At 43.8% G+C, this 11,796-nt stretch overlaps 3 protein-coding genes across 7 annotated transcripts in view; 1 reads left to right on the plus strand and 2 right to left on the minus strand.

Annotated features, from left to right (window-relative positions):
* LOC119446208 (uncharacterized) overlaps positions 1-5,257 on the minus strand; it is a 41,271-nt gene extending 36,014 nt beyond the window's left edge. For all 5 annotated transcript variants that reach the window (XM_049663992.1, XM_049663993.1, XM_049663991.1 and 2 more), the window contains exons 1-2: positions 5,108-5,257; positions 277-467 (exon numbers count right to left, since the gene is read on the minus strand). In XM_049663992.1, the coding sequence (XP_049519949.1) occupies positions 277-467; positions 5,108-5,202 (286 nt within the window). In that variant the 5' untranslated portion in view covers positions 5,203-5,257. The remainder of the gene's footprint in view (positions 1-276; positions 468-5,107) is intronic.
* Positions 1-11,796, minus strand: part of LOC119446203 (60S ribosomal protein L6) — a 182,328-nt gene that overhangs the window by 122,482 nt on the left and 48,050 nt on the right. The gene's annotated exons all lie outside the window — the stretch shown is intronic.
* Positions 6,309-11,606, plus strand: LOC119446209 (zinc finger CCCH domain-containing protein 8). Its single transcript, XM_037710572.2, has 3 exons — positions 6,309-6,568; positions 6,771-7,007; positions 11,069-11,606. Exons 1-3 carry the CDS (start codon positions 6,495-6,497, stop codon positions 11,316-11,318), a joined length of 561 nt encoding a protein of 186 aa, XP_037566500.1. The 5' UTR covers positions 6,309-6,494; the 3' UTR covers positions 11,319-11,606.

Here is an 11,796-nt window from a genome sequence, read left to right on the forward strand (position 1 = left end):
AGGCTTTCACCTTCACATGTTACAGGAGTGTAACATGCTGCTGAATATATTTGTTTGGACTATCAAATTTTTTACAAAAGAATATAGAAAAAATTCGAAAAACGAATCTATGAGGTATTACAACAATCAGAGTTCTGCTTAAGCAACAAACGTCATTCAAATCGGTCCAGTGGTTGTCTCATAAAAGCAGCACCGTGTTGTATGTGTATTTCAATATGCAACATCAGAGTTAACCTCGAACTAAAGCTTCCTTTTAAAACATTGTACTGTACTTGCCTGTGGCTGTCAGGGACCGCCCCCTGATCCTTACAGATGGCACTGCTGACCACAAAAGCTTCTTTTTGAGTGGATCAGCATAATCACCGTCTGTAAAATGCTCAGAGCAGAGGTAGTGGCTTCGGCGCACTTGCTCTTTCGGAAGCTCCGCCAGGTCCATCCTGTTTGAGAAATCCAGCCACGCAGCATACCTAGAATGAGATATCCAAAAATACAAGATGTTTCACCCAGGTGCCAGGCTCTGCATTTTGTTCAGTGTAAATAGAGTGGAGGGGTAGGAGGCCTCGATTAGACCAGTACAAATTTGCCAAACTCCATTTGAAAGCCTACGGTTAGTGCTACTTTTTGAGTGAAGAATGAAATTTTGGACGAAACATTAATGTCAACCAGAGTGGCAGTTCGGGCACATTGGTAATGCGTAAAATGTTAAAAAGTGCCAACTGGTCACGAACAAAAAAAGCACCCGCCCACCCACCCAAGCACGCATGCGCACTCACACACACAACGGCACTACTTCCAAAAATTTATTCTTGTGATCCTTTATTGCTTCATTATACACAAAAGCTTGACAACCTATCAGTTGTAAGTAATCCGTGTTAGCATGCTTGCACACATTTCACCCAGCTTTATCGATCTCTACTGTTTTGTACAGACCCTGGCCACTAAAATACGCGAATAACTTATCATGGTCGGTCAACCCTGATTATGGAGAGCGCCATCTTCCGGGTTCAGAAGTATGCTGACACATAGAGTTTCTCACTATAACACCTAGAGGGTAAACTGGCGCCACCGTCTATGCGAATTTCTTAAAGGGCACCGTGCCCTAATGGGAATGACGGGATATGTGTCTGCCTGGCTTGTATTGGCTGGTGTTTAACGAGGCTTCAACGAGGCTACAAGGCGTTCTGGCTCTCCAAGAACGATGCCAATCCGAAGTCACAATATACCGGCATTCCCATGGATACCACAGCGCAGAAGCGCCAGTTTTCCCTCTAGGTAATATAGTGATAAACTCTATGTGCTGACACTGCCCAGGCGGCGCCGTCCGAGCAAGAACGATTAGTGCCTTGCGCGGCCAATTGAGTCAACACTGGCACTGAGGGACCGGTTTGCCAACGCTGCGCTAGCATTGAAACTGCATGCACGCTCTTGCTTAGTGCAACAGAAACGGCGCGAAATTTGCATTGTTACTTCAAGCCAATAGCAAAATTATTTGCTTTCATGTGGGGCACTTGTACGCTGCTGGACAAGTCTGCGGCGTGAAAGAAGGGGCTTTTTTTTTTGTGTGTGTATTGGAGTAGCGACATTGGAAGCGGTGGAAACACACAAAAAGTTTTCTTTCTTTTTTTTTTCGGACGTTGCCACGCCATATATGAAGTTATGCTTTGATATAGCAATTCAATACAGTCTGCAAGCACGGCTCGGCTCGGTATTCGAGTAGCTCGCTCTTTCGTGGCACTGCTTCGACGCTCTAGCGAGCCCTCAATTATCGCTTACTTTAGCGTGCTCAAGGTGATTAGCTGCTTCCCGAGCTAATGCACTGAGGTAATGCACCGTGCCCATTATATTCCCGCCACTGATATGTGCATGCATTTCGCTGGATCCCTGTTACTACTGGCCACACTTTAAAGAAAAGAGTTAGGGGTGCGTTTATAGGTAGACATAAATCCGGAGTTTTGCAATAGGGCCGCCTCACGGTGGACTTCTGGCACATTGTTATTATGCATCGCAGCGTTATCGCAATTCGGTGACAGGCATCACGCTATCCAAACGTAACTGAAAAATACAAATGGAATTAACTCGTCTCGAGTTGCTAATCAGAGTGAATGTGTCCGGTTAGCGAGACACTGCCACTTCATGTGAATAGTACCTCCCAGGCGCATACCTTCACTGGATGCTAAAGTAAAGAAGCCTGCCCTGGCTGCCAATGCGAGAGCAGAGAGGCGATGAAGCCTGTGAAGCATCTGTGCGGGGAGCGATCGAGGCATCAGATCACCCGGAGCAACGATCTAAAGGAGACCTGTATTTTACATTAATTTCGATTTATTAAACAATTTTCGCACCCTAACATTAGCAACAAGGACATCTTTACTAGGCCTCTAGACGGACATGCAGGCAGAAGAATGACAAAAACGTCCAGCGATGCCATTAGGAATGTTAACGTATGAGCGCCGAAAACGCAGTCACTGGTGATTTGAGTACTCACGACTAAACAAGGACCACGACGTGGAACAAAAAAACGTAAGCGGAGGCTCCCGTGTTTCAAAAAGATACTTTCTTCTATGGAACACGCCAATACCATGCTGTGCCGCGACCGGTTTCAAAGCCGCGAACTGCACTGTCTTACAGGGTGCCTATTGCCAATCCGTCCCATAGTTGCGCTTCTGCTGTGACGGGTGTCGCGGCGCTCGCCAGCAAACTCCGCTGTCAGGAGCGTCCAGTTTCCCTCATTCCGTGTTGTGTTTTCATGATGGCAATTAAGATATATTGCAGATACCGCCTCGTGCTGATGTTGCCTCGTGATATGACCCGTGCTATGTAACATCTTCTTTAATAATCTCTCTTGTAAGCTGATTCTTGCTTTGGCTAACAATTCTGCAAGTGTCAAACAACGGATGACAACCACATGTTTTACAATGCATCCCAAGAAAACCACCAGCAAAGTTCTTTACACTGTAAAGTGTGCTCTCGGAACCGATCATTCAGGCAACGGCCAGTTTGCCTAACATAACTGCGACCACCATGACAGAGGTATGCAATAAACAACACACTCAGCATAATCTAAAAACTCATTTTTGTGGTTCATTTCACAGCTACCATTTTTGAGTGCATTTAGATCCATGCCGGGAAGCTTAGTGACCTGGCTTAGTGACCTGTTTTTAGCCCATCTAGGTGCAACGCTGTCCGGAAGATTACTAGGAACAAACGTAGTAAAAGCTTTTAGACATGTTGATGATATTTTGTTTGTTATTAATTACTCCTCTGATCAATTAGAGGCTGAGGTTCACGCTGTGCTGCAAAAAATTTAAGAGTGTCCCAAACCGCTGGATGCGACATGATCTACCGCAGAATGGTACCATGCATTTTCCGTATCTTCGGCTGTCACTTTGTAATGATCACTTTTGGTGGAATTAGGAGCCACCGTGCCAACAACTCCCATACTACTCAGCAATTACTCCCATACCACTCGGCACGTACTAAATTAGTTAGAAGGGCGACAGTTCGCAAAATAATTAGACTTTCTCGGTGTGCCAACATGCATTACTTAGAACTGATAGGTTGTCAATGCTCTGTGTATATTTTTCCAGTTTTGCACACTGATTTGCTAAGATTACGTTGATGTCGGTTGTGTATAAAGTAGCAATACAGGACCGCAGGAATATATATTTTGTTGAAAGTACCGCCTGTGTGTGCGTGTGTATATGCCTTTTTCCTCAGTGTCAGTTCATGCTTCTCAACGCACTACTGTCAAAGCTTGTAACGCATTCTTGGTAACACAAGCTTACTGCGTGCCTTGAGACCGAGCAAAGAATTAGCGTGAGCGTCACCTCGTTTGTCAACAAACCTGCTTTTTTAACAGCGAAGCTGTTTAAGCCAGCTGTAAATTGTGGTGCCTGCCAATAAACTGCCACGCCGTAGCCATGGCAACCTGGAGGAGGTGGTGGGCGGTCTCCTCGCCAGCTCCGCGCCTTCCCGACCCCCACCTCTCTTCTCTCCGCTGCGCGCTGAGCCAGCAGGAAAAAAAAAAAAAAAAAAAAGCCGGCCGATTGATGTCAAGCGGCTAGCCTCCAACGTGTTCGGCGTCGGCAAGCAACAGCGTTCTTGGCATTGTGTCCACCTTGGTTAGCCTGCCTGCGTTTGTGGCATGCCAGGAACGCTGTCGCTCGCCGACGCGCCCAGCGCTAGTCACGCGAAATGTCACGAAAGGGAAGGTACCTCCGAATACCTTCCTACATGCTTAGTTAAGTTAAACCAAGTTAAGACCTAGCTAGCAGCAGCAAAGTTAATACCTAGCAATAGCAGCCAGTAAGACTTGAAGATCGACAGTTTCGCTTTGCACGACCGAGTGCAAACTTTCTGTTTTTTTTTTTTTTTTTTTTTTTGCGATAGCAATTATATGGACACTCCAAAGCAGATTTCTGCCGTCGGCATCGCCGTCGCCGTGAGGTTCCATATGACGTCAATGGAGATGAAATCGTCGCCGCGCGCCGCCGAACGCTGTATGTGCGAGTGAAAGGGCGCGAGGGACGCGCGCTTTCACGGGGAGTGAACCCACGGCGGAGAACAAACGCGCGTTCTGCGCCGTGCGTTAAGGGCTGCAGAAGTAGGCGTCTCTTTCCTCCTTTACAATCACCATATATGTAGAGCAAACGCGCGTTCTTCGGACGCACGAAAGGCCGTGGGGGGGAGGGGGAGGGAAGGGAGTTGACGTTTAGCTGCAGCACCAAGCAGAGGCTCCGGCAACAGTCACCAACGCCGCACGCATTTCGTGCGAACGCGGGCAAAACGCCGACGGCGTCGACAACAGTTGTGCGTGTTGCCGGTGCTGCTGCATGTCCAAGTTTATACAGCTGATAAAGCTACTATCATTACTCCGTATAGCTCTCTACAAATTTGCTATCGCAATTGATGCTTCGCCTTTCAGGTGAAACTGCGACAACTTTTTTTTTTTTTTTCGATCGCGCACGTCAGCGCAGGGGGAACTTATTATGACAAAGTTAAGCAGAGGTACAAAGGTAAACTGAGCGGAGTTCGTTTAGTTACCGCGAGACTACGCAGAAATGGTTAAATAACGAAAAATAAGCGCTTGCGGAACAGGAATATCGCTTACCTGTCGTCTTTTGGGAATCGAAAGAACCTGGCGGAAGTATTCTTCCCATTGTTGGAACACCAGCGAGCCGAACAACAGACGTGATGTCCCGACATTGCCGCTACATCGTCTGATCATGTCTGATCCGAGCGTGTCAGCAGCCACCCGAGCCGCTCGCCACGAGGGAACTATAAACAAACGAAACTTTCTAGGGACCATAACAACCCCTGCCCAAATTCCCTAGATTTTTGTTAACGCACGGGGAACGAATGCCTTTGGGTGAACGCTAGGCAGTGTTGCTAATCCTAAAAATTTTTTCTAAATCTAGGGAATTTATGTTATCTAAAAATAAATTTGCTAAAATATAGGGAAATTTTCCGCTTACTCATGGACGACAGAAACCACTGTTGCGATGGGACGTACATAGTGCCTAGAATATACTTACAAGTATATTCTAGGCACTATAGTACTACAGAGATGACGACCTGTTTTGATTTTAATCAAATGATTTGCGAATAAATCAAACAAGTCAATGCTCCGCGAGGTGAAGAAGAGGTTTAAAGAAAATGAGAGAGAGAGAGACGCATTCACGGAGCGGGTCTGCTAGAACGCGTTGTCGGCATTTCAGCGCGGTGGAACAGCATTTCGGCCAGCTTCGCTGTGTCTTGAGCTTTGCGCGGCCTAGTGCAAACTTTCGCCTTTTTTTTTTTTTTTTTTTTTTTTTTTTTTTTTTTTTTTTTTCTCGCGGGATCGAATCCCGGCCGCGGCGGCCGCATTTCGATGGAGACTAAATGCAAAAACGCCCGTGTGCTTGCGCTGCAGTGCACGTTAAAGAACCCCAGGTGGTCAAGATTAATCCGGAGCCCTCCACTACGGCGTGCCTCATAACCAGAACTGGCTTTGGCACGTTAAACGCCAGAAAGATGAAGATTATGACCACGTGTCTGATGGTAACCAAAAAACGTATCGATAGTACAGTGTCGATAGGAACAATTTTGCCGCTACGTTAGCAGTGTGCGAATAAATGCTGCACTGAGAAATCATTTCAGCTTAAGCACAGTGACTTCAATAAATCCTTTCAAACAAATATATAAATAAGGTCTAAAACTAAAATCTGCAGTATATTACTCGTTGGCACATACGCAGTTTAACATACAGAGAACATACTGATTCAAAAGTTGGCAACTCTGACGCTAGGGATTTGTAGGATTGTGCTAGGGAATATGCCAGAGACGACCGAGGCGGGCTGATCAGCACTTGGTGCGAGTCTGGAGAGTCGTGAAAATAAATGAAATGAAGGTAATAATTAAGTTTGGCTAGGCGGTTGCCCATTTGATACACTGCTAACATTCATCCCAGGATAGACAGGATTAAACACCACTTCAACCTACAACATCCGACGCCAGCGATGATGTCTTCACTTGTCGCCGACTACGGCTCTTCAGCGTCCGAATCGGAAGAGAACGCCGAAAGTAGTGAAAGGTAATTATGCCCATCGCAAATATCTTCGTCCTTTGCCGCCCTGCCGCATGTATAATCAACGCCTTCGCAGGCGCTGGTATAACGCATTCGTTGAACTCGCTCAACTTCAGTTTAGTTAGAGTGACCTAGAATTCTATGTTCTAGTACACTCTAGTTTAGTTAAGCTCGCCTGATGTCTCGCGTTTTTGACCGCGATTTGCAGTTCTGGCGAAAGTGGTGAAGAGGATCAGAGTAAGAAGCATCCAGACAAAAACGATCGGCCGAAGCTGCCTGTGCCATCTTTCCAGTCTACCAATCTAGGTTCGTCTTCGGTCTTCAACAATCCTTTTCGTGAAGAGGAGGACGCGCAGTCATCTATCCTCGAAAGGCACGTCAAAATGACGACGCCAGTGAGCCAGCAGACCACCGTTAATGGGAAACAAATATGCTGGAACTACAGGTATGTTCAGGCGGTACATCAGGCATTTGCCGACCTCTTGCCTATGAACAATATAAGCAGCAGTCGCAGACAGCAACCGTAGACTATATATATGCTACCACAGGTAGCAGGTATATAGTTAACAGCCTCATCATATCGCGTTAAAAGCTCTGGCGTATGTTCTCCGCAGTTTTCGCGAGCGCACATGCACACACAAATTTATAACCAGCGCTTGTAGTAACAGGCATTTTGCGTGAGTAACCATGAGTCGGCACCTAAAAAATTAAACCTCGCGTGAAGCATGGGAAACATGGGCAGAGGATAACTAGCTCCGCATTTTGAGTGGACTAGTTTAAGAGGTTAACTTAGCCTGCGTCTGTAGCTATGATATGAGAAGCAGCAAAATATTAAGCGGTCACTTTGCTTCTAAAAACTGCAGACATTCCTTGTGCAAGGCATCCACTTTTCAGAAGCCCTTAATGGTTGCACATAAAATCTGCATGACATTAGATGATATTGTACTGCACTGAGTAAATGTAAGAACTAACATCGTCATTAGTTTATGACACAGAGCTGTGACTGGGGATTTCATAGATGAATATTGTCCTACTCTGCACTAAATTTTGTGTAAATGCAATTTCTGCAGGGAATTTCGAGGTCTCTGCAAAGAGTTCTTGCAGGATGTGAATTTAATTTGTAGCTCATCCTAAGGGGACACTAAAAATTAATACTATTAAGTAAGCCAGAAAAGACTAAAAAGCAAAAGATAGGTATAACCTGCTGTCCGCCTTCTGGCATATAATGCAATAGTTCGACCTACTTTAGAGTATGCAACAATCATCTGGGACCCCTACACAAAAACAAATATTGAAAAATTAGAATGAATTCATAAGAAAGCTGTTCGATTTATCTACAATTCTTACGGTTGAACTTCTATAACAGATCTCCTTAAACGTACAGAACAAAATCGTGTTTCCCGATTAAAATTCTTTTTTCAGCTAGTGAATGGCCACTACCGTATTGATACCTCACACATTTTAATACCTGTAACTGGTTATGCTACCCGTCATAAACATTCCCAAGCAGTAGCCCCGTTAACGACGTATAACAACTGCTTCAAATATTCTTATTTTCCAAGAACAATAGTTGATTGGAATAAACTTCCTGATGAAGTCGTTACACTAAATTCTTTACCCATTTTGCAGGCCCGCCTGCATTCTTGACTCTGTCGCACATAATTTACTTGCTTCTTTTTGCTTGCATTCTGTCCTTTTGTCATGTTGAATTCAAGCGTCGGCAAGATTGCTTGTAATGTATGTTTGTATGAGTGTACTTGTATGTTCCCACCCTGCTAAGATCTTGTAAAAGATCGCAGTATCTATAAATAAATAAATAAATAGGTAGCATTCTGCCTTGGAAGTTCTTTTACCAGCTTGCTTTGACATCACACATTTTGACATCTACTCAGGTCTGATAAATTGTTTATTGCTAAAGAACTACATTGCATTCTGAAAAATCCAGATCCTGTGCAAAAGTTTAGAGAACTTTTCGAGTGCCAAAACGTCCATATACAAGAACATGCTGTGAAATCAGTGAGGTTACGATGATGCGCTATAGCTCACAAAATGATACACAACAGGAAAATTTTAGGCTAGAACACGGGATAAAATGCAATTACGTGAGAGTGCGATGTCACGTCGCTGTGCACCTGGTCGCTAAAGGGCGTAGGGACTCTGATATAAGCGTAAGGGCCAAAATTGTGCCGATGTAACATGAACTCGAGGCGGTGAAAACATGGCTACATGTATTAGTTATCCTTAAATTAACATATTTAGTATAATACTGTCACAGAGATTGTGGCTACACATTAAAGAAAGGGAATGTTGCCCTTCATTTCCTTCACTAGTAATTAGCCTTCTTTTCTGAAAAATGAACAAAAACAGTTTTGAAGGAGTACTTGTCTGAACTTTATATTGTTACGTGAAGGACGACGCGTGTAGCAATATTTAGTGTTCCTTTAAGTTGTTGTGCATCTCCTGTACGATGCACTTGTACAGAAGTTCACAAGTAAGGAGACAGCTGCCATCATGAGCAAGTCTCATCATGGCCAATATGGCAGATGCCATATTGGCCATTCCTACACGTAAGGGATCAACGGCACAAAACCACCCTGTATGTTCTCTTCATTTCTCTGTTAACTAGATTCTCATAATCATTCCTTATTTTCTTCGTCTTTGCTGTTGGTTCAGTGCATGTTCTGGTGATAGAATGTTAAATTGGCCAATGTATCACTATTAACAGTTTGGTGTCTTTGTCTTGTCCAGCAGCACATATACCTGCTAAGCTTTCGAAATTGCAGAGTTGAATGGGAATGATAAACTTTATTACACAATCCCACATTGCTCTTGGTTTTAACGCGACAGCGCTAAAGGCCCTGTGTCGCAAAAAATCCAGTGGCGGCGGTGGCGTCTCCGGCCAAGAAAATCATCTCGAACCACGCATTCCGAACCACGCAGGTCCTTCCGTATGGTGCAGAGGTGTTAGTGTACTAATTTCTCAAAGTAAAATGCGTCAGGAAATTCATAAAGTACGACTTACACACAACCTATAGACATGATAGCATAAGAAGATTGTAATTTGAATATACGAGGAAACATAACTCTGTTAGACAGAAACTCCGACAAAGCTGCCTGCTTAGTTGCTTGCAGCACCATAAAAAAAAAGGAACAGGAAACTTTCCTCCGTGCATAGCGTTCGCCGCCAGCGTTCCTAGGACAACATTATGGTTACATACACTGCAGTTGCTGGGAAGCGTGAGAAGCAGTTGGGGACCTTTGCTATCGCATTCCTCTCAGGCGAAGCTTAAGTATCCTCCAAATTTTAGTAGAATTGGTTTGTGACTGAATGAATCTTAAGTGGAGTCGAACTACATTTGATGTTTTACTTTGTATTTATGTGGACAACACGAAGCCATTTTCTTCCTTTGAACTGGAGGCCTAAATTGTGATGGTACTTTGACTTCGTTGGTAACATTCATTATGATTATTTAAAAATGTTGCCCTCCTGTGCAAAAGGCAACATATAGCCAACAAAATCTTGTTCAAGTAAGAAATGTGTCACCACTTTTTTTTTTTTTTAATTTAGAGGATCTGTTGCAAGGCACATAAATATAAATATAGATGCACATAATAGAGATGCATCTTTTCATATGCATGAACACATAAACACAAGGGCTAGTATGCTGCACAAATTATAAATCTGAATGTTTGGTTGCTTCTTTAAATCCAGTGGGAAGCCTGTTCAAGAATGCTAGATGAAATCACTGATCATAACCTGTACAAGCTTCCTCAAGCTGCATACCATTGTTATATGTTATGACAGCATCCTTTGTTCACCGAAATGTTGTGGAGTAACTTAAAAACAGTGTAATCTTTGATTTTATTGGAAAATTTGTGAGGATTAAACAGACTCTCCATGATTCTTAATTATAACTTCAGGACTCGCCGTGCGAACTAGATTGGTCGCATTTCTAGCTAGTGCTGTGCAACTTGTTATGTGAATGAGGCTTCAAGGGGAACTGCAAAGAAATTTCACTTTGGCTAAATTGGTAATAATTGAGTAGTACATATTGCTGAAGCTGCCGAGCTGGTGATTGTGTCACTTTCTTATTAGCAGCCTTTAAATAGGGCCTAAGCAGATGACGCATGCACCTGGTGCTTAGCAAATATGTCCCAGCACGTTTCCGCAGAGATTTTTCAGCATGCCGGCGAGCAGCCGCGGACATCTCAGAAGTCATGCTGAAGAGTCATCGCCTGTTCAGAGTCATGCATCACTTCCAGCAAGCGGAAATGGCACTTGTTTTTTCGTTGTTTCTTTCTTTTCCGGTTTTGATATAAAAAATGTTCACTTTTGCGAGCCTTTCATGACATATCCACTTGTATTTCAAATGTAAAATTTTGCAGGGAGGCTGTCTTACATTTACACTATGTGAAGCTAGGTGTTGTATGCGACCGAAAATTTCATTGCAGTTGGGAAAAGGAATCTTGCACCAGTATACACAACCAGTGATGTTTTTTTCCCAGGAAGGGACGATGTCGGTTTGGCCACAACTGCAAATTCGTTCACGACAGCGATGTTGTGGGCCTATCTGGCTCCACCCAAGATCCCGAACCTGCTGAACCAGAAGTTGTGGCGGCATCAGCAGCCACGCCTTGCAAGGTCGGAAATGATGGGACTTCTCAGAAGCACAAGAACAAGAGACCAGGGTTGTCAGACAGCGTGATGCCTTCAAAAAAGGCCATGAAATTTTACCACAAAACTCAAGGCAAATAATAGTCAGCTGCACACGAGCTTGTGCTAAAAAAAATTTCTCAAGAGGTGTGTTTTTAGCATTACGCAACTTTGTCATTGCATAAGGATTATGCAGGAGGCATGCTTTTGTAAATACCATACACGTGTGCATATTTGCTTGCAGAGCTGCAAGTGCACGATTTTTTGTACTGCGCAGATAAATATATATATATATATATATATATATATATATATAGTGAGAATTGTAGCTTAGTGTTTTTTTTTTTTTTGTCACACATCTTGTAAAATAAATTTCATTTTTCCACACCAGTGGCAAGGTGACTTGAGTTCATTGCGTCAAGAACTTTTGAAGAAAAGCAGTCATAGACCAGGTGGAAATTGGGTTGCTTTCATCTTGTCTGTGCTGTCATAAGAATCCACCCTATATGACAAGCTGCAGTTACACAGGACAGCTAGAAAGAGGATCTGACTATTGAAGCTTCTTGGAGACTCTGTTGTT

This window comes from Dermacentor silvarum, chromosome 3 (assembly GCF_013339745.2).
Source record: "Dermacentor silvarum isolate Dsil-2018 chromosome 3, BIME_Dsil_1.4, whole genome shotgun sequence".
In the NCBI taxonomy this organism is placed as follows: Eukaryota; Metazoa; Arthropoda; class Arachnida; order Ixodida; family Ixodidae; genus Dermacentor; species Dermacentor silvarum.

Bases quoted from the DNA above. Each gene is read 5' to 3' on its own strand.
- LOC119446209 (XM_037710572.2), top strand. From the start codon at position 6,495: ATGATGTCTTCACTTGTCGCCGACTACGGCTCTTCAGCGTCCGAATCG. The intron at 6,569-6,770 runs GTAATTATGCCC...CGCGATTTGCAG, and splicing joins AACGCCGAAAGTAGTGAAAG to TTCTGGCGAAAGTGGTGAAG. The intron at 7,008-11,068 runs GTATGTTCAGGC...TTTTTTTCCCAG, and splicing joins CAAATATGCTGGAACTACAG to GAAGGGACGATGTCGGTTTG.